A 21,891-nucleotide genomic window follows, 5' to 3' on the forward strand; every position below is an offset into this window, starting at 1 on the left:
CTGCCTGTCAGGGGTAAGGGCGGGACGGCCGGCCTGACGTCGGCTGTGAGGGCCGGAGCATCCTGTATGTTTCCTCCCCCCTCACTGATCACTGTGGGGACCCCAGATTCCCGCACTTTTCTAGCACCGCCCACGGCTCCACTCCTCCCCTGAGAGCTCCGGCAGCCATGTTTTTGGCATTCTGCCGGTGGAGGATTATCAGAGAAGAGCTCTGCAGCTCTGGGAGACCTAAGGCAGGGAATCTGGAGGACACACACTCGCTTTTTAGCGGTCGGTAAGCCACACCGGTCACCCGGTGCTGGTCCCCCCCCCCCCAGGGTGCCGGAATAGATACGTATTTATATACATATTTCTGTTCGGTCGGGCTGTATACCCCTTCCCATATACCCTCAGTGATCACTCTCCTAGGAGACAACAGCATGTCGTCCACAAGGAGCAAAGGTGCTAAGGCACAGGGTTTTTTTGCGACCTGTACCTCTTGTGCGGCTATGTTGCCTGCGGGTTCCACCTACCCTCACTGTGAGCAATGCTCAACCCCTGTTTCGCTTGCTCAACCGGAGCCTCGGTCACTAGTGGGCCCCTCGGCTCATGTAGACCCCCCTGCTCCACCTGTCCAGGCGGCAGGGACAGAGTTTGCTGCGTTTGCTGAGAAACTCTGAGTCACTTTCGCAATCCATGGCTCAGTCTATGGACAAATGGTCTGCCAAGCTGCTAGAAGCTTTGCAGTCCAGACCGGTCCTTACACAGGCCCCGGTCCCCGTTAGCTCGTCGCCTCCAGGCCCCTCTCGGTCCGCGCCGCAGCACGCTCCCAGGTTGGACCCTAGGTCCCACGCGGAGGACTCCTGCCCGGATCTCAGTCCCAGACCGACTAAGCGGGCTCGCTGGGAATCTTCCCCGACTTCTTCACGCTGTTCGGGTTCCCAGCCCGAGGACTCTCTGGAGGACGAGGCGACGTCGCAGCTCAGGGCTCTGAACCTGACGTTGCTCTCAATCTTGATACACCTGAAGGGGACGCCTTGGTTAATGATCTTATCTCGTCCATTAACCAGGTGTTAGATCTGTCTCCCCCGCCTCCACCTGTAGAGGAGTCGGCTTCTCAGCAGGAGAAACACCAGTTTCGGTTCCCCAAACGTACACGGAGTGCGTTTTTTGATCACTCTAACTTCAGAGATGCTGTCCAGAAGCCCAGAGCGGTTCCGGACAAGCGCTTTACTAAGCGCCTTACTGACACACGTTACCCCTTCCCCTCTGACGTAGTTAAGGGTTGGGCTCAGTGTCCCAAGGTGGATCCTCCAGTCTCTAGATTGGCGGCTAGATCTGTAGTATCGGTGGCAGATGGCTCATCGCTGAAGGATGCCACTGACAGGCAGCTAGAGCTCCTGGTGAAATCCATTTTTGAAGCCACGGGCGCGTCTTTTGCCCCGGCCTTTGCAGCCGTGTGGGCACTACAAGCTATCTCAGCTTGTCTGGCTGAGATTAATGCAGGCACACGTAATTCTGCTCCGCAGGTTGCGTCTCTGACTTCTCAAGCGACAGCTTTTTCTTCCTACGCCATGAACGCAGTCCTAAACTCTGCTAGCCGTACAGCGGTGGCATCCGCTAATTCTGTGGCAGTCCGCAGGGCCATGTGGCTGCGCGAATGGAAGGCAGACTCGGCCTCCAAGAGGTTCTTAACCGGTTTGCCGTTTTCTGGCGACCGATTGTTTGGCGAACGATTGGATGAGATTATTAAGGAATCCAAGGGAAAGGACTCCTCCTTACCCCAGTCCAAACCTAAGAGACCTCAGCAACGGAAAATTCAATCGAGGTTTCGGTCCTTTCGTCCCTCCGCCAAGCCCCAGTCCTCTTCGTCCAACAGGCCGGAGAAAGGCCAGAGGAACTCCTATGCGTGGCGGGCTAAGTCACGCCCCCAAAAGGCCGCTGGAGGCACTGCCTCCAAGGCGGCCTCCTCATGACTCTCGGCATCTCCGAACCGCATCCTCGGTCGGTGGCAGGCTCTCCCGCTTTTGCGACGCCTGGTGGCCACATGTTCAAGACCGATGGGTGAGAGACATTCTGTCTCACGGTTACAGGATAGAGTTCAGCTCTCGTCCTCAGACTCGTTTCTTCAGAACCTCTCCGCCCCCCGCTCGGGCCGACGCACTTTTTCAGGCAGTGGCCACTCTGAAAACAGAGGGAGTTGTGATCCCGGTTCCCCCTCAGGAACATGGTCGCGGCTTTTACTCCAACTTGTTCGTGGTGCCAAAGAAGGACGGATCATTCCGCCCCGTTCTGGACCTCAAATTGCTCAACAGACATGTGAGCACCAGACGGTTTCGGATGGAATCTCTCCGCTCGGTCATCGCCTCGATGTCACAAGGAGACTTCCTAGCATCGATCGACATCAAGGATGCTTATCTCCATGTGCCGATCGCACCCGAACATCAACGCTTCTTGCGTTTCGCCATCGGGAACGAGCACCTTCAGTTCGTGGCATTGCCTTTCGGCCTGGCGACAGCCCCACGGGTGTTCACCAAAGTCATGGCATCCGTAGTGGCGGTCCTACACTCTCAGGGCCACTCGGTGATTCCCTACTTAGACGATCTCCTGGTCAGGGCACCTTCTCGGGCGGCGTGTCAACACAGCCTTACAGTCGCTCTGGCGACTCTCCAGCAGTTCGGGTGGATAATCAACTTCCCAAAATCCCAGTTGACACCGACCCAATCACTGACTTACCTCGGGATGGAGTTTCATACACAGTCAGCGGTAGTCAAGCTACCACTGGACAAACAGCTGTCCCTGCAGGCAGGGATACAATCTCTTCTTCGGGGTCAGTCATACCCCTTGAGGCGCCTCATGCACTTCCTGGGGAAGATGGTGGCAGCGATGGAGGCAGTGCCGTTCGCGCAATTCCATCTGCGGCCACTCCAATGGGACATTCTCCGCAAATGGGACAGGAGGTCGACTTCCCTCGACAGGAACGTCTCTCTGTCCCTTGCAACCAAGACGTCTCTTCAGTGGTGGCTCCGTCCCAATTCTCTATCGCAAGGAAGATCCTTCCTACCCCCAACCTGGGCTGTGGTCACCACGGACGCGAGCCTGTCAGGGTGGGGAGCGGTTTTCCGCCACCACAGGGCTCAGGGAACCTGGACTCCGGTAGAGTCCTCCCTTCAGATCAATGTTCTGGAGATAAGGGTGGTGTATCTAGCCTTATTGGCCTTCCATCGGTGGCTGGAGGGCAGACAGATCCGTATACAGTCGGACAACGCCACGGCCGTCGCATACATCAACCATCAGGGAGGCGCGCGCAGTCGTCAGGCCTTCCAGGAAGTCAGGCGGATTCTGCAGTGGGTGGAAGCCACAGCCTCCACCATCTCCGCAGTGTACATCCCGGGCGTAGAAAACTGGGAAGCAGATTTTCTCAGTCGTCAGGGCATGGACGCGGGGGAATGGTCTCTTCACCCAGACGTGTTTCGAGAGATCTGTCGCCGCTGGGGAACGCCGGACGTCGATCTCATGGCGTCACGACACAACAACAAGGTCCCGGCCTTCATGGCACGGTCTCAGGATCACAGAGCTCTGGCGGCGGACGCATTAGTTCAGGATTGGTCGCAGTTTCGACTGCCTTATGTGTTTCCTCCTCTGGCGATGCTGCCCAGAGTGTTACGTAAGATCAGGTCCGACTGTCGTCGCGCCATTCTCGTCGCTCCAGATTGGCCGAGGCGATCGTGGTACCCGGATCTGTGGCATCTCACGGTGGGTCAACCGTGGGCGCTTCCAGACCGCCCAGACTTGCTGTCACAAGGGCCGTTTTTCCATCTGAATTCTGTGGCCCTCAACCTGACTGTGTGGCCATTGAGTCCTGGCTCCTAGCGTCTTCAAGATTATCTCAGGATGTCGTTGCCACTATGAGACAGGCCAGGAAACCAACGTCCGCCAAGATCTATTACAGATCTTGGCGGATCTTCTTATCCTGGTGCTCTGATAATGGTTTTACCCCCTGGCCGTTTGCCTTACCCACTTTTCTTTCATTCCTTCAATCCGGAATGGACAAGGGTTTGTCACTCGGCTCTCTCAAGGGACAAGTATCGGCGCTCTCCGTATTTTTTCAAAAGCGCCTGGCCAGGCTTCCGCAGGTCCGCACGTTCCTGCAGGGAGTTTGCCACATAGTCCCACCATACAAGCGTCCGCTGGAACCCTGGGACCTTAACAGGGTGCTAACTGCTCTTCAGAAACCACCTTTCGAGCCGCTGCGGGATGTTTCTTTATCACGTCTTTCGCAGAAGGTGGCATTTCTAGTGGCAGTTACATCACTCCGAAGAGTGTCGGAGCTTGCAGCGCTGTCATGCAAAGCCCCCTTCCTGGTTTTTCACCAGGATAAGGTGGTTCTGCTTCCTGTCCCGGAATTTCTCCCTAAGGTGGTATCCCCTTTTCATCTCAATCAGGATATCTCCTTACCTTCATTTTGCCCTAATCCAATTCACAAATGTGAAAAGGATTTGCACTCATTAGATCTAGTGAGGGCACTCCGGCTCTACGTGTCTCGCATGGCACCCCTGCGCCGTTCAGATGCGCTCTTTGTCCTTGTCGCTGGCCAGCGTAAGGGTTCGCAGGCTTCCAAGTCAACCTTGGCTCGGTGGATCAAGGAACAGATTCTTGAAGCCTACCGTTCTTCTGGGCTTCCGATTCCTTCAGGGCTGAAAGCCCATTCTACCAGAGCCGTGGGTGCGTCCTGGGCATTGCGGCACCGGGCTACGGCTCAGCAGGTGTGTCAGGCAGCTACCTGGTCTAGTCTGCACACTTTCACGAAACACTATCAGGTGCATACCTATGCTTCGGCAGACGCCAGTCTAGGTAGGCGAGTCCTTCAGGCGGCGGTTGCCCACCTGTAAGAGGGGGCCGTTTTCGGCTCTTTTTATCGAGGTATTCTTTTACCCACCCAGGGACTGCTTTTGGACGTCCCAATTGTCTGGGTCTCCCAATGGAGCGACAAAGAAGGGAATTTTGTTTACTTACCGTAAATTCTTTTTCTTCTAGCTCCTATTGGGAGACCCAGCACCCGCCCCTGTTCCCTTCGGGCTGGTTGTTCTTTTGTGTACACATGTTGTTCATGTTGAATTGTTCTTTTGGTTCATGGTTTTCAGTTCTCCGAACATCCTTCGGATTGAATTTACCTTAGACCAATTTATAAGTTTCCTCCTTCCTGCTTTTGCACCAAAACTGAAGAGCCCGTGATGCACGGGAGGGTGTATAGGCAGAGGGGAGGGGTTACACTTTTTAAAGTGTAATACTTTGTGTGGCCTCCGGAGGCAGAAGCTATACATCCAATTGTCTGGGTCTCCCAATAGGAGCTAGAAGAAAAGGAATTTACAGTAAGTAAACAAAATTCCCTTCATCTACCCCAAAATTGTATCAATAAAAACATATTTGTCTTGAAGTGCAAAAAAACCCAAACAATCCCTTATACAGATTCCGAAAATTAAAACTTTTTCGGCACTCGGAAAATGGCGTCACAAGCAAAATATTTTGTATTCTTCACAAAATATATATATTAATGTATGTGTATATTTAATTTATTTTTTGCAATCACTTAAATAAAATAAACTGCATGTTTAGTATCTCTGTAGTTATATTACTGACTTCATATTGTCGGGTCATTTTTATCATAAAGTAAATGCTTTAATTACAAACTTAAAAAAACAATTGCAGAATATGGCCTTTTTTTTTTTTTCCTCCATATTGCTACACTTGGAGTATTTAATTTTTTTTTTTTTCCTTTTCACCGCTTTCTAGTATGTCACATTATAAAATGGATGGTGTACAAGTCTCGCTGCCAAAAGAATAAGTCCCTCATATGGCTATTTCAACTGCAAAATTAAAAAAGTTGTGGCTTTTGGAATAAAAGGAGGAGAAAATGATAGCTCCACATTTCTGGTGTAATCATTTGATGAATCGGGGCTATAGTTTCCCCCTGGTTCGATCTATATAGTGAGTGACTGTGATAACCTGCACTTACCAACGGCGTTAAGTTTGCTGTTTGTTTAGAAGAGATCATATGGATAATAAGGGTTCATTCCCTTCCCAGGTGTTACTTTCCTGTCTGGTGGACAAAGTGAGGAGGAAGCCACCATTAACCTAAATGCAATCAACAACTGTCCTCTTGCAAGACCCTGGGCTCTGACTTTCTCCTATGGACGAGCCCTTCAGGCCTCTGCTTTAAATGCCTGGCGCGGAAAGAGGGAGAATGAGCATGATGCGACTGAAGAGTTCCTGAAACGGGCATTGGTAAGATCCTTAACTCCTCCAAAACTATATTTCACATCCCTAAACTCTTATTAGCTTTTTGATTAATTGCATTTTGGGTCAAGTGATCTTGTTTTAATGGGTAACTACATTTTTTAAAGGGAATTTGTCAGCAGGATTTCACACCCTCCCAACCTGTTTAAGTGCACATGCAGCTGTCTGTTTCAAAGACAAGTCCAGCAATACCTTTTACATGACCAGTCCGTTGCTGAGACATTGTTGCTGGAATTGATATGCAAATGAGGGTAAAGAGCTATTGGTAGATCCGAAGCCTCTGTCACTCCAGCTCTATACTGTGTGACTTCAAGGAAAAGGTTCGAGTCCTGAGAACCACTTCCTGCACCGATTTGCTAAAACACGCTAGAAAAGTGTGTACCTTGTGAGGCAGACGCACATAGTTTGTCTTACCGCTCGCAGCACGAAGTGCATCCATACACTGCACTGTGTGCACTTCTGCCTCACGAGCTGCACACTTTTCAGTCGTCCTTGGAGTGATCCATGTGGGCCTCAAAACCGACTCCCCCACTGATGTGTAGGCTTGATATATATACATACACCAGTCTTACATAGTCTTATTATATAATATAAATTAAAAAATTAAGAACTCAATTACGTAAGGCTGGTGTTTGTGCACACCAATCTTAATGAAGGCGCTGTTGAAGTAAGATGAGCAAAATTCTTAAGGGGGCACATTAATATGGCGCGCATCTTACAACTGCTGTGCGACTCCACTAGAAATCTGATTTCAGATGTCATTTATGCCACCACAGTGGTATAAATTTGGCGCAAAATTTAGTTAAATTTGCCAGGCTGGTTTCAATGCACATCATCCCATCCCAGCTCTTCCAGTTTTGATGGAGCTGGCCTGGATTTGTTTAAAGCAAAAAGTAGCTACATTTTTGACAAGTTGATAAATTGTACCCTAAAAGTTTAAGTTAAGGGTACTTTACACGCTGCGACCTCGCTAGCGATCTCGTTAGCGCTGTGAAATTCTAGATCTCGAAAGATCGCACTTGCGATGTAGAATTTTGCATCGCTAACGAGATTGCTAGCGAGGTCGCAGCCTGTAAAGTACCCTTCATATAAATAAAAATACCTTAAAGGAGTCAAAGTCCTTTAAAAGGGAATTTGTCACCTTGTTTTTCTAAACCAATCTGAGACAAGCGTTATGTAGGGACAGAGACCTGGATTCCAGTGGTGTCACTTACTGGGGTTCTTCCTGTATTTTTTATAAAATCCCTCTTATCTGCTGCAGATCTACTGGTTCTTTGACTCTTGAGTGATGTATAACCCCGCCCACACCACTGATTGACCGCTTGTGTGCACTGTGCAGAGACAGAAAGCTGCCAGTTAGGCGTGGGGGCACAGCTGAACTACCTGGCAGGAGGTGTATTAGTGCTCTAGTGATAAAATCACTGTTTTATCAGCCAAAATCCTCACAACTACAGTAAACAGCACAATAAGTGACACATGCTGGAATTAGAGTCTCTGTCTCTACATTGTGCTGATCCAATTACGTGGCAAAAACCTTTTTATAGCTAAATGTGCACTTGGTGTCTTGGACGCTTTCATACCCACTTAGTTTTTTGTGGAAAAAACACCAGCAAGGTTTTTGTTTTTTTTTGTTTTGCTTTTTTTTGTTTTATCCTGAAGCATAATACATCCTTTTTTTATTTATTTTCTATACCAGATTGATCAGGTCCATTAACTTGGATGTTTCACATCTATTAAAATCTGAAGTGGTTGAAAGAAGATACAAAACATGTAAAGCTGTACATGTGTTTATTCTTTTTGGCATTATTTGTAGCGCTTTTTCAGATGGATTCTGTTTAAAATCCAGTTGAAAAAGATGTTGTGCACATACACTAACGCATTTTGATGTTTTAAAGCTCTTGTTTAGAAATGTTGATCTCGCAAACCAAGGGGTAGAGTGCTGCACAGGCCAGACACCTTTTTAGAAGTCTGAAAACTTTTTTTCAGAGTTCATAAACCGGGGAAAAAGCAAAGTGTCAAGCCAAAGGACTTGTGCCCATGTTGCTTTTATTCATGTTTTTTTTGTTTTTTTTTTTCCCCCTTGCTTTTAATTTAATAAAAGCAAGTAAAAAGCATCCCAGCACAGTCTGAGAATTGTAACTTGCTGTGCACACGCTGCTTCTCTGTTCCTTGCTGTTTTCGTTGCTGAAAAAAGCAGCAGCATGTCAATTGTATCTGCATTTTTTTTTTTTTTTTCACCAATTGACTTAGTCACAGGAAAAAAGCATGTGTAATGCAGATGTTACAGGTTGTTTTTTTTTTTTCTGCGTTTTTTTTTTTGTGATATTTTTATTTTATTTATTTATTTTTTCTTTAGTCGCTGAGGTTCCCTGCAGCTATTCTTTATCTTGCGGTCTTTACTGCAGGACCTTTTCTATAGGACACGCCGGTGACATCACAAGGTGAATCGAGTTCATGCTGTCGGATCACCGGGATTTCCTGCAGCTCCGCCGGCATGAACACTGTTCACCTTGTGATGTCACCGATGTTCCCCGCACCTAGGCCACAAAGCCAGTATCAGCAGACATTTTCTCATCTCACGGTTTTTACCGCAGGACCTTGCTGTGAAGTAGGTGCCCTGGTCTGTGAGGCGATCCGTACCTGAGTAAGCTGGGGTCGTCATGGTGATGAACCAGGGTTACCATGGCAGCGATCGGGTCCCTGTGATCGCATTACAGGGACCTGGTCGCCAAGGAGAGGTAAGCGATTCCTCTCCCTGTCTCCTGAATACTGTGATTGCATTGGTCGCAGCATTCAGGGAGTTAAATTGCTGGGAGTGGCGCAGGCACTGCTCCGAGGTGAAAGAGCTGGGTCCCGGCTGTAAAATCAGTCGGTGACCCGGCAGCATTCACAGGGGTACAGCGCCTGAACCCCCACGGGTGCCATGATGCATGTGGAAAAAAACCCCACAAAACGCGTATATGAAATTAAAAAAAAAGCGCTTTCTTCAGCGCTCTATTGGGAGACCCAGACGATTGGGGTATAGCTACTGCCCTCTGGAGGCCACACAAAGCACTACATCAAAAGTGCAAGGCCCCTCCCCCTCTGGCTATACCCCCCCCGTGATATCACGGGTTCTCCAGTTTTAGCTTTGTGTGCGAAGGAGGTCAGACATTCCATGCATAGCTCCACAGATTTTAGTCAGCAGTAGCTGCTGACTATTTCGGATGGAAGAAAAGAGGACACATATAGTGTCCCCAGCATGCTCCCTTCTCACCCCTGGATGGTGTTGTAAGGTTGAGGTACCTATTGCTGGTACAGGGCTGGAGCCTGACATGCTGTTTTCCTTCCACATCCCCTGGTAGGGCTCTGTGGAAGTGGGATCCTGCCGGCCTCTCAGCTCTGACGCCGGGCTCCATCCACAGACCCATTAGAACCTGATGGAGACGGAGCAGGAGTACGATCAGGGACAGGCCCTGCATCATACAGGTACTCTGTGTCCCCGGCAGGCACAGACACACTCCGGGCTGGCTGGGTGTTGTAGTGCGCCGGGGACCGCAACGTTGGAGTTAGTGTCCCTACAGATTACTGGGGGATTTTTTGTGTATGGGAACGCAGCGCCGACCCCCTCTGGACCGGGCGGCGCTGCTGTGACTTGTGGTGCGCCGGGGATCCGCCGTCCGCGCTTTTACGGCGGCGGCGGTTATAAATTGAGTCCCCGGCTTTTTGGGCCTAGGACGCCGGCAGCTCCGATTCGTTCCCGCCCCCACCCTGTCATTCAGGGTAGGGGAGAGACGCTGTTCGCTAGCAGCGACGAGGGCTGGAGCCTGATTTACATGCTCCAGCCCTCACACTAGGCACAGAGGGAAGCAGGCTTCCCGCTCTTAGCCAGGAACGCCCAGGGCCCGCCCCCCTTCCTCTCAGGACGCCGGCAGCCATTACATGCAGTCTGGCTGGAGGAAGGACGCAAGGCTCTGGGAGACCTGGACTAGGGGCTATCTGGCGACCACACACCCGCTTTTTAAGCGGGCGGTAAGCGATTTTTCTGTGCTGGTCCCTCTAGTGCCTCACGGTGTATCGGTGTACTGTGTACAGATATATAGATATTGTTTTTCTTGCACTGTGAGGTCGCTTCTGGCTGCTCTCCCAGATCACTCTGTGGAAGCAGCAACATGCCATCCTCAAAACGCAAGGCTGCCAAGGCCAGGGCTGTGTGTACTGCGTGTGCTGCATGTGGGGCTGATCTACCAGCAGGCTCCGATGACCCCCATTGTGTGCAATGCTCCGACCCGGTGCTGCTTCCCCAGCCGGAGTCAGGAGAGGTAGTGACCCAGGCTGAGACGCTTGTAAGTTCTGCCCCGGTGACAGGGACAGACTTTGCAGTTTTTGCTGATAATATGTCTCTGTCTATGGCAAAAATCCTTGAAACCTTGCAATCTATGCATGGGGCTCAGTCTTTGGGCACGGCGAGGCCTCTGTCCTCAGGTCCCCCTCACTTGGAATTAATCCAGCCCACAGGGGGGTCCCCGGCTTCACAGGCCGAGGATTATGACTCAGATGATAGCCCCAGCCACCCTAAGCGAGCTCGCTGGGAAAGACCCTCGACGTCATCACACTGCTCAGGGTCTCAGCGCAATCAGTCTCCCTGTGATGTGTCTGATGAGAGTGATCAGGAATCCATTCCTGGAACCCCTCTCAACCTGGATACCCCTGATGGGGATGCCATGGTAAACGACCTTATCTCAGCCATCAATAGGCTGTTGGATATTTCTCCCCCAGCCCCTTCAGCAGAAGAGGCAGCGGCAGAGCAGGAGAAGTTTCGTTTCCTTTATCCCAAGCGTAAATTGAGTGCTTTCTTGGATCACTCTGACTTCAGAGAATCAATCCAGAAGCACGACGCTCACCCAGAAAGGCGTTTCTCTAAACGATCTAAAGATACGCGTTTCCCTTTCCCCCCTGAGGTGGTCAAGCGCTGGACACAGTGTCCAAAGGTAGACCCCCCCGATTTCCAAACTCGCAGCTAGGTCCATAGTTGCAGTGGAGGATGGCGCTTCACTTAAAGATGCCAATGACAGACAGATGGACCTTTGGTTAAAATCTGTCTATGAAGCTATCGGCGCGTCGTTTGCTCCGGCATTCGCAGCCGTATGGGCACTCCAGGCTATTTCAGCTGGCTTAGCAAAAGTGGATGCTATCATACATCCAGCAGTGCCGCAAGTGGCGCATCTTACCACGCAGATGTCGGCGTTTGCGTCTTACGCTATCAATGCGGTCCTAGAATCTACCAGTCGCACCTCAATGGCGTCCGCCAATTCGGTAGTTTTGCGCAGAGCCTTGTGGTTAAAGGACTGGAAAGCAGATGCTGGTTCCAAAAAATGTTTAACCAGTTTGCCTTTATCTAGAGATAGACTGTTTGGCGAGCCATTGGCTGATATCATTAAGCAGTCCAAGGGTAAAGACTCCTCTTTACCACAACCCAGAACAACCAAACCTCAGCAGAAAAAGTGGCAGCAGAGGTTTCAGTCCTTTCGAGGTTCGGGCAAGACACCATTTACCTCGTCCAAAGGGACTCAGAGGACGCAAAGAAACTCAGATTCGTGGCGGGCTCACACGCGCCCCAAGAAAGCAAATGGAGGTACCGCTTCCAAAGCGGCTACCTCATGACTTCCAGCCCCCTCCCTCCGCATCGCCGGTCGGGGGCAGGCTCTCCCGCTTTTCCGGCATTTGGATGTCACAGGTCAAAGACCGGTGGGTGACGGACATTTTGTCTCGCGGGTACAGAATCGAGTTCAATTCTCGTCCTCCAGCTCGGTTCTTCAGAACCTCCCCACATCCAGACCGAGCAGATGCTCTGCTGCAGGCGGTGGACTCCCTAAGAGCGGAAGGAGTGGTGATCCCAGTCCCTCCTCAGGAACAAGGGCAAGGGTTTTACTCCAATCTCTTTGTGGTTCCAAAAAAGGACGGCTCGTTCCGTCCTGTTCTGGACCTAAAACGGCTCAACAAACATGTGCACGCCAGGAAGTTCCGGATGGAAACCCTGCGTTCTGTCATTGCCTCAATGTCCAGAGGAGACTTCCTTGCCTCAATAGACATCAAAGATGCTTATCTCCACGTGCCAATTGCTACAGAACATCAACGTTTTCTACGTTTTGTGATAGGAGACGACCATTTTCAGTTCGTAGCTCTGCCATTTGGTCTGGCGACAGCCCCACGGGTCTTCACCAAGGTCATGGCGGCGGTGGTAGCAGTCTTGCACTCTCAGGGACACTCGGTGATCCCTTACCTAGACGATTTATTGGTCAAAGCTCCCTCTCAAGAGGCATGTCAGCACAGCCTGAATGCTACGCTGGAGACCCTACAGTCTTTCGGATGGATCATCAACTTTCCAAAGTCGATCCTATCACCGACTCAATCACTAACGTATCTTGGCATGGAGTTTCATACTCTAGCAGCGATAGTGAAGCTTCCGCTGAACAAGCAGCGGTCACTACAGACAGGGGTGCAATCTCTTCTGCAGGGCCAGTTGCATCCCTTGCGGCGCCTCATGCATTTCCTAGGGAAGATGGTGGCAGCCATGGAAGCAGTTCCCTTTGCGCAATTTCATCTGCGCCCACTTCAATGGGACATTCTCCGCCAATGGGACGGGAAGTCAACGTCACTGGACAGGAAAGTCTCGCTTTCCCAGACGGCCAAGGACTCCCTACAATGGTGGCTCCTTCCCACCTCATTGTCTCAGGGAAGATCCTTCCTGCCCCCATCCTGGGCAGTAGTCACGACAGATGCGAGTCTGTCAGGGTGGGGAGCGGTATTTCTCCACCACAGGGCTCAGGGGACGTGGACTCCGCAGGAGTCCACCCTTCAGATCAATATTCTGGAGATCAGAGCAGTGTATCTTGCTCTACTGGCCTTCCAACAGTGGCTGGAAGGGAAGCAGATCCGAATCCAATCGGACAACTCCACAGCGGTGGCATACATCAACCACCAAGGAGGGACGCGCAGTCGGCAAGCCTTCCAAGAAGTCCGGCGCATTCTAATGTGGGTGGAGGACACAGCATCCACCATATCCGCGGTTCACATCCCAGGCGTAGAAAACTGGGAAGCAGACTTCCTCAGTCGCCAGGGCATGGACGCAGGGGAATGGTCCCTTCACCCGGACGTGTTTCAGGAAATCTGTCACCGCTGGGGAGTGCCGGACGTCGACCTAATGGCATCCCGGCACAACAACAAGGTCCCGGCATTCATGGCGAGGTCGCGCGATCAAAGAGCTCTGGCGGCAGACGCCTTGGTTCAAGATTGGTCGCAGTTTCAGCTCCCATACGTGTTTCCGCCTCTGGCGCTCTTGCCCAGAGTGCTACGCAAGATCAGATCCGAGTGCAGCCGCATCATACTCGTCGCTCCAGACTGGCCGAGGAGGTCGTGGTATCCGGATCTGTGGCATCTCACGATCGGTCGACCGTGGTCACTGCCAGACCGACCAGACTTACTGTCCCAAGGGCCGTTTTTCCATCAGAATTCTGCGGCCCTGAACCTGACTGTGTGGCCATTGAGTCCTGGATCCTAGCATCTGCAGGATTATCTCAAGGAGTCGTTGCCACAATGAGACAAGCTAGAAAGTCGAATTCGGCTAAGATCTACCACAGAACGTGGAAGATTTTCTTATCCTGGTGCTCTGCTCAGGGAGTGTCTCCCTGGCCATTTGCATTGCCCAAGTTTCTTTCCTTCCTGCAATCGGGGTTAGAAAAGGGCTTGTCGCTCAGCTCCCTTAAAGGGCAAGTTTCGGCACTATCCGTGTTTTTTCAGAAGCGTCTAGCACGTCTTTCTAAGGTGTGCACGTTCCTGCAGGGGGTCTGTCATATTGTGCCCCCGTACAAGCGGCCGTTAGATCCATGGGATCTGAACAGGGTACTAGTTGCTCTCCAGAAGCCGCCCTTCGAGCCTCTGAAGGAAGTTTCCTTTTCTCGGCTGTCACAGAAAGTGGCGTTTCTTGTTGCGATCACATCGCTTCGGCGAGTGTCTGAGCTGGCAGCTCTGTCATCCAAGGCTCCCTTCCTGGTGTTCCACCAGGACAAGGTAGTGCTGCGCCCTATTCCGGAGTTTCTCCCTAAGGTCGTATCCTCTTTTCATCTTAATCAGGATATATCCTTGCCTTCTTTTTGTCCTCATCCGGTTCACCGGTATGAAAAGGACTTACGTTTGCTAGATCTGGTGAGAGCACTCAGAATCTACATTTCCCGCACGGCGCCCATGCGCCGTGCCGATGCACTTTTTGTCCTTGTCGCTGGTCCGCGCAAGGGGTTGCAGGCTTCTAAAGCCACCCTGGCTCGATGGATCAAAGAACCAATTCTAGAGGCCTACCGTTCTGCGGGGCTTCCGGTTCCTTCAGGGCTAAAAGCCCACTCAACCAGAGCCGTGGGTGCGTCCTGGGCATTTCGTCACCAGGCTTCGGCTCAACAGGTGTGCCAGGCAGCTACCTGGTCCAGTCTGCACACTTTCACCAAGCATTATCAGGTGCATACCTATGCTTCGGCGGATGCCAGCTTAGGTAGAAGAGTCCTGCAGGCGGCAGTGACACCCCCGTAGGGGAGGGCTGTTTTGCAGCTCTAACATGAGGTATTTCTTTACCCACCCAGGGACAGCTTTTGGACGTCCCAATCGTCTGGGTCTCCCAATAGAGCGCTGAAGAAGAAGGGAATTTTGTTACTTACCGTAAATTCCTTTTCTTCTAGCTCTTATTGGGAGACCCAGCACCCGCCCTGTTGTCCTTCGGGATGTTTTTTTGTTGTTTGCGGGTACACATGTTGTTCATGTTGAACGGTTTTTCAGTTCTCCGATGTTATTCGGAGTTATTTTGTTTAAACCAGTTATTGGCTTCCTCCTTCTTGCTTTGGCACTAAAACTGGAGAACCCGTGATATCACGGGGGGGGTATAGCCAGAGGGGGAGGGGCCTTGCACTTTTGATGTAGTGCTTTGTGTGGCCTCCAGAGGGCAGTAGCTATACCCCAATCGTCTGGGTCTCCCAATAAGAGCTAGAAGAAAAGGAATTTACGGTAAGTAACAAAATTCCCTTCTTTTTTTTTTTTTCCTGCCAAAACATGCATTTTTATGTGTATATTTTCTGCACATAAAAACGCAACGTGGGCACGTAGCCTAAAACTACAGTTAGGTCCAGAAATATTTGGACAGTGACACAATTTTCGCGAGTTGGGCTCTGCATGTCACCACATTGGACTTGAAATGAAACCTCTACAACAGAATTCAAGTGCAGATTGTAACGTTTAATTTGAAGGTTTGAACAAAAATATCTGATAGAAATTGTAGGAATTGTACACATTTCTTTACAAACACTCCACATTTTAGTAGGTCAAAAGTAATTGGACAAATAAACCAAACCCAAACAAAATATTTTTATTTTCAATATTTTATTGCGAATCCTTTGGAGGCAATCACTGCCTTAAGTCTGGAACCCATGGACATCACCAAACGCTGGGTTTCCTCCTTCTTAATGCTTTGCCAGGCCTTTACAGCCGCAGCCTTCAGGTCTTGCTTGTTTGTGGGTCTTTCCGTCTTAAGTCTGGATTTGAGCAAGTGAAATCCATGCTCAATTGGGTTAAGATCTGGTGATTGACTTGGCCATTGCAGAATGTTCCACTTTTTTGCACTCATGAACTCCTGGGTAGCTTTGGCTGTATGCTTGGGGTCATTGTCCATCTGTACTATGAAGCGCCGTCCGATCAACTTTGCGGCATTTGGCTGAATCTGGGCTGAAAGTATATCCCGGTACACTTCAGAATTCATCCGGCTACTCTTGTCTGCTGCTATGTCATCAATAAACACAAGTGACCCAGTGCCATTGAAAGCCATGCATGCCCATGCCATCACGTTGCCTCCACCATGTTTTACAGAGGATGTGGTGTGCCTTGGATCATGTGCCGTTCCCTTTCTTCTCTAAACTTTTTTCTTCCCATCATTCTGGTACAGGTTGATCTTTGTCTCATCTGTCCATAGAATACTTTTCCAGAACTGAGCTGGCTTCATGAGGTGTTTTTCAGCAAATTTAACTCTGGCCTGTCTATTTTTGGAATTGATGAATGGTTTGCAGCTAGATGTGAACCCTTTGTATTTACTTTCATGGAGTCTTCTCTTTACTGTTGACTTAGAGACAGATACACCTACTTCACTGAGAGTGTTCTGGACTTCAGTTGATGTTGTGAACGGGTTCTTCTTCACCAAAGAAAGTATGCGACGATCATCCACCACTGTTGTCATCCGTGGACGCCCAGGCCTTTTTGAGTTCCCAAGCTCACCAGTCAATTCCTTTTTTCTCAGAATGTACCCGACTGTTGATTTTGCTACTCCAAGCATGTCTGCTATCTCTCTGATGGATTTTTTCTTTTTTTCAGCCTCAGGATGTTCTGCTTCACCTCAATTGAGAGTTCCTTAGACCGCATGTTGTCTGGTCACAGCAACAGCTTCCAAATGCAAAACCACACACCTGTAATCAACCCCAGACCTTTTAACTACTTCATTGATTACAGGTTAACGAGGGAGACGCCTTCAGAGTTAATTGCAGCCCTTAGAGTCCCTTGTCCAATTAGTTTTGGTCCCTTGAAAAAGAGGAGGCTATGCATTACAGAGCTATGATTCCTAAACCCTTTCTCCGATTTGGATGTGAAAACTCTCATATTGCAGCTGGGAGTGTGCACTTTCAGCCCATATTTTATATATAATTTGTATTTCTGAACATGTTTTTGTAAACAGCTAAAATAACAAAACTTGTGTCACTGTCCAAATATTTCTGGACCTAACTGTACCTATAACACATGTAGGGGAACTGGTCAGTCTCTTCACCATGACCTAAAATGTACTTGATAAATGAAAAATAATTCCTTTTTTCTTTTTATAGGCCAATGGACTTGCAGCTGCTGGAGAGTATCAACATAGCGGAGATGGCTTCGGGTCGGCTGGCCAATCCCTTTATGTTGCCAATCACGCCTATTGAGTATGGTGGTGTGACGATCACTGACCTTCAGAACAACTCCACTCTGCTTCCACGTCCTACAAGCATCATCCACATGGACACCCCTTACAACCAAAGCTTGGAATAGCCACAGCCATTCCCCACCTTGCTTCTCGTACTTGTTCACTGCCGGGAAGAGCTCTTTGCAGCCTCTGCTGTTAGAGTTGGATCTTGGGTGCAACGATGGGTCTGACTTCCTATGTTGTACTGTAATTCACTTGGTTCTGTTGAATATTTTCCTACTAGATCTCTTTATTTTTAAGGCCTAATATATATTCAGAGGAATTTTAAAGAAAAAGTATAAAAGTTGACACAGGTCATATAACTATATATAGTATTCTTGGGTATGAGCGTATTCTGCTGGGCAGTTGAAGGAAACATTGAGCACATCAATAGATTGATGACTAGTTACATTGGTTTCTTACCCTCTGTCACCTACACAACATCTGACCCTAGCTAGAAGTCTATAGTGATGCCTTGGAGAGACATTTCAGTGATCCATGACTTTCCCACCAGGCTCTGTTCTGTGAAAGGTCTTGCACTTTGTGGTACATCGTTAGATTGCTTGGTTTGTGTGCTACCTGCTCCACTGAAAGCCGACCAACCTCTGAACCCATAACCTGGAAACGAGAGAGGGTAGCTAACTAAATCGTGTGCATTGTGAAAATAGTGTTGTCTTTATCTGTATGCAACTGATGTACCAAATAGTCAAAGAAATTAAAACTCTAGTGAATTAAAAAGAAAATGGCTTGTTGTGATGAATTAATCTATAAGCAACAGATTTCTCTTCTCTACTTCCCTTCAATGGATGAGCTCACGCAAGATGGCCTTAGCTTTTCATGAAAGGTTCCCACTGCTAAAACCAAAGCGGAGCAAATCTTCAAGATTCCAACTTGCACCAGTTTCAAAACTCCAATATTCATGATATGATTACGGACCGCGATGTCCACAACGGCAGCAGGTCTCCTGACCTTAAAGAGGACCAACCACAAGGATTTTCATATATAAACTAAAGGCAGTGCTACACTGGTGCTATCATGCTGATTCTATACATACCTTTAGTTGTGAAATCGGATGTATAGTTTCTGAAATACAGGCAAGTAAAGTTTGTGAAATGCACTGTTATTTAATTTATAGGTGCTGCAGAATATCTAATAGGTGGGTTGGGTTTTGATAGTTATTCCCGCCCCTGTCTGCCTGTCCTTCCTCCCAATAGGGCAGACAGGGGCAGGAATAACTAGTAAAACCTGACCCACCTATTAGATATTCTGTAGCTGCTATCAATCAAATAACAGTGCACTGCACAAACTTTACTTGCCTATAGTTCAGAAGTTATACATCCGATCTCACAACTAAAGGTATGTTTAGAAGCAACACGATAGCACCAGTATAGTAGCACTAGCGTGTGTGTGTATGTGTGTGTGTGTGTGTGTGTGTGTGTGTTTTTGGTCCTCTTTTAACAACTTTCTTTATACATATTAGCCAATGGAGTTTGGATTAAGGAGACCAGTGGCTACTCTGTACAAAGACCATGAACATCCAAGGCTGATTTATCGTGTATGTGGCTCATATCTATAAACTTAACCAAATCACTAGTGAGCTTAAAGTATATAATCCTTTTAATCTGTAGTGTTACTGAATTTGTCATTTTATGCTTTAATTTCCTAGTTTGTGATTATGCATTACATCAAAAGCTAAGGAGGAGACTCATTGTTCCTCAACTCCAGTTCTCAAGAGCCACCGACAGGGCATGTTTTCAGGATTTCCTTGGAGATATCACGTGTGAGTGATTCAATTATCACTTGGGCAATACTAAGGGTATCTTGAAAACACGCATTGTTGGTTGGCTCTTATGGATTGGAGTTGAGGAACACTACTGTAAAGCATTGAGGATAAGTACTGTAGCTGTAATACCATCTCAGAAAAGAGTTCTGCCATTAGTTATCTAACCTAAAAGAGAAGACACCCAGTCAATCATGAGGAAATCAATGCGAAGTATTATACAAAGGTTTTTAATATGGATAGTAGGAGCCTTCTAAATATACAGGCGGAAGTAACAATCAACTCGTACACAAAGGTGCGGTTATATGTGCATTTTGTTAAAATTAGATTTATACCATAATTAGGTGAAATAGAGCACAATGAATGATGCAACATGGAACAATATATGTTGAATGAATAATAAAAAAAATAGTGCTAATTATAACAATCTCCAGTGGATATAAAGTCTACACGCCCCTGTTAAGATGTGAGGTTTTGTGATGCAAAAAAAAAAATCATTCAACTTTTTCCACCTTTTTAATGTCACCCATAATCTGTAAAAAATCCATTGAGAAACAAATTGAAATCCGTTTGAGGAAACTAAAAATAACAAAAGCTAAACCCTCATAACTGTAGATGTAGTTGTGTTCAGAATTAGCCAATCACATTTAAACTTAGGTTAAATAGTTAATACACAGCTGCCATCATTTTACAGTGACTTTCATAAGCTCCATATAAAGTTTAGCTCTTCTAGTAGAATTTTCCTGACATTTCCTTAGTTGCAGTTTTACAGAAAAAGCCATGGTCCATAAACCGTTTACAACACAGCAAAGGATCTCATTGTAAAGTTATCAGTCAGGAAAGGGGTACAAAAAAATATTTTCAAGGCATTCTATATACCATGAACACTGTTTTGTTTTCCTACCTCTCCGCTGTGGTCATCCTTAAGATGGCTTTACATGCTATAACATCGCTAAAGCGATCTCCTTGGGGTCACGGATTTTGTGACGCACATCCGGCCACGTTAGCGATGTCGTTGCGTGTGACACCTATTAGCGATTTTGAATCGTTGCAAAAACGTTCAAAATCGCTAATCGGTGACATCCCCCCCCCCCAAATCTCAATTATCGTTGCTGCTGTAGTAACGATGTTGTTCCTCGTTTCTGCGGCAGCACACATCGCTGTGTGTGACACCGCAGGAACGAGGAACCTCTCCTTACCTGCGTCCCGCCAGCAATGAAGTAGGAAGGAGGTGGGCGGGATGTTCGTCCCGCTCATCTCCGCCCCTCCGCTTTGATTGGGCGGCTGCTTAGTGATGTCCTGTTGACGTCGCTGTGATGCCGAACGCACCTCCCCCTTGAGGGAGGGATTGTTCGGCAGTCACAGCGATGTCGCAGAACAGGTATGTGCGTGTGACGCTGCCGTAGCGATAATGTTCGCTACGGCAGCGATCACCACATATCGTTACGACGGGGGCGGGTGCTATCACGCTCGACATCGCTAGCAATTGCTAGAGATGTCGTAGCGTGTAAAGCGGCTTTAGACCCTCTTCACACGTCAGTGATTCTGGTACGCATGTTGCAGTTTTTATTCGTACCACAATCACTGACATACGTAGACCCATTAAAATCAATAGGTCTGAACACACATCAGTAATTTTTCACTGACCTGTTTCCGTGAATTCCGCACGGAGACAAGTTTGTTTTCTTTCTGGCATGCTTGATGTCAGACGGACCACACTATGGTGTGATCTGTGAAACGTACCAGAAAAATCACGTACATTTAAACTAAAAAGCTTTTTAAACTCCCCTTCTCCAGCAACGCTGTCTTCAGCCGCTGCTGTCTCCTACTTCCTGGCCGGCTAATTACGCTCATACATTTGCACTGCACAGCCGACCCAGAAGTTGCTGCAGAGGGGAGACAGAGGCAGCTGGACACAGTAGAGCAGGAGATATCAGCACCACGGACAGCAGCAGCATTGACAGGTGAGCATAATTGCCTGATTTCAGTGTATTATCACGGATAGCACATGGTGATCACACGTGTGCCAAATCGCGGCATACTGAGGGACATATGAACCTTTTATCACGTCAGTGAAAAAATGTATGTTGTTTTTCACTGACGTGTGAAAGAGGTTTTAGATTAAGTTATAGATACCTGCTAACAATTTAGAAGTTTTTCAGCTCCAAACGGCATATTCAAAGCAGATCTCCAGAATCTGTTGTACAGGCTACTACTACTCTCATAAAGTCATTTATGTTTAATTATTTACAATCCTCCATCAATTCACTAATGCTTAAAGTAACTGCTGCAAGAACCTAAATCGCTTCCCTTTGACTAATAAACCTTTGTACTTGTTTATTACAGCTCTGTCAGATGGCATTACTGTCCTCCTACATAGAATATCTTGGCAGGTCTACCGAAATGCCAGATTCTGTGCCTGATCAGATCTGCTTCACTGACTTGCTTGTGTACCCAATTTGCTTCTGAATATGTCTGATGGAAAATCCTTTCTAAAATCTGAGTTCACCCATAATGCTGATGAACATATTTCACCCTCACATATACACCCCAGCTCAACAACTCTCACACCACATTGCACCAATAACAATGCTCTCCAAACAGTCTTGTCTCTCATCCATTTGCACTGCAGGAGGATCGTGAACAAACACTCTTTTATGAGCGCTCATTTCCCAACAGTTTTGCAGTGTAAACAGGCTGATGATCGCCCTTGTTCAGCAAGTGAAATGATCTCCTCTTTTGCACATGTAGCACCCCCTGCGGTGCCTGGTGCCAAAAATGTAACCTGTGGAAACCCAAACCCCGGAATATCCGTGCCAGCAAATACACCAGCACC

The 21,891-nt window shown here is 48.3% G+C and overlaps 1 protein-coding gene across 1 annotated transcript in view; it reads left to right on the top strand.

Annotated features, from left to right (window-relative positions):
* ALDOC (aldolase, fructose-bisphosphate C) overlaps nucleotides 1–18,018 on the top strand; it is a 48,274-nt gene extending 30,256 nt beyond the window's left edge. Inside the window, exons 8-9 of the mRNA XM_075335263.1 lie at nucleotides 6,065–6,264; nucleotides 17,160–18,018. Of these exons, the coding sequence (XP_075191378.1) occupies nucleotides 6,065–6,264; nucleotides 17,160–17,255 (296 nt within the window). The 3' untranslated portion in view covers nucleotides 17,256–18,018. The remainder of the gene's footprint in view (nucleotides 1–6,064; nucleotides 6,265–17,159) is intronic.
* The last annotated feature ends 3,873 nt before the right edge of the window (nucleotides 18,019–21,891 follow it).

The sequence above is a fragment of the Anomaloglossus baeobatrachus genome, chromosome 2 (genome assembly GCF_048569485.1).
Source record: "Anomaloglossus baeobatrachus isolate aAnoBae1 chromosome 2, aAnoBae1.hap1, whole genome shotgun sequence".
Classification (NCBI taxonomy): domain Eukaryota; kingdom Metazoa; phylum Chordata; class Amphibia; order Anura; family Aromobatidae; genus Anomaloglossus; species Anomaloglossus baeobatrachus.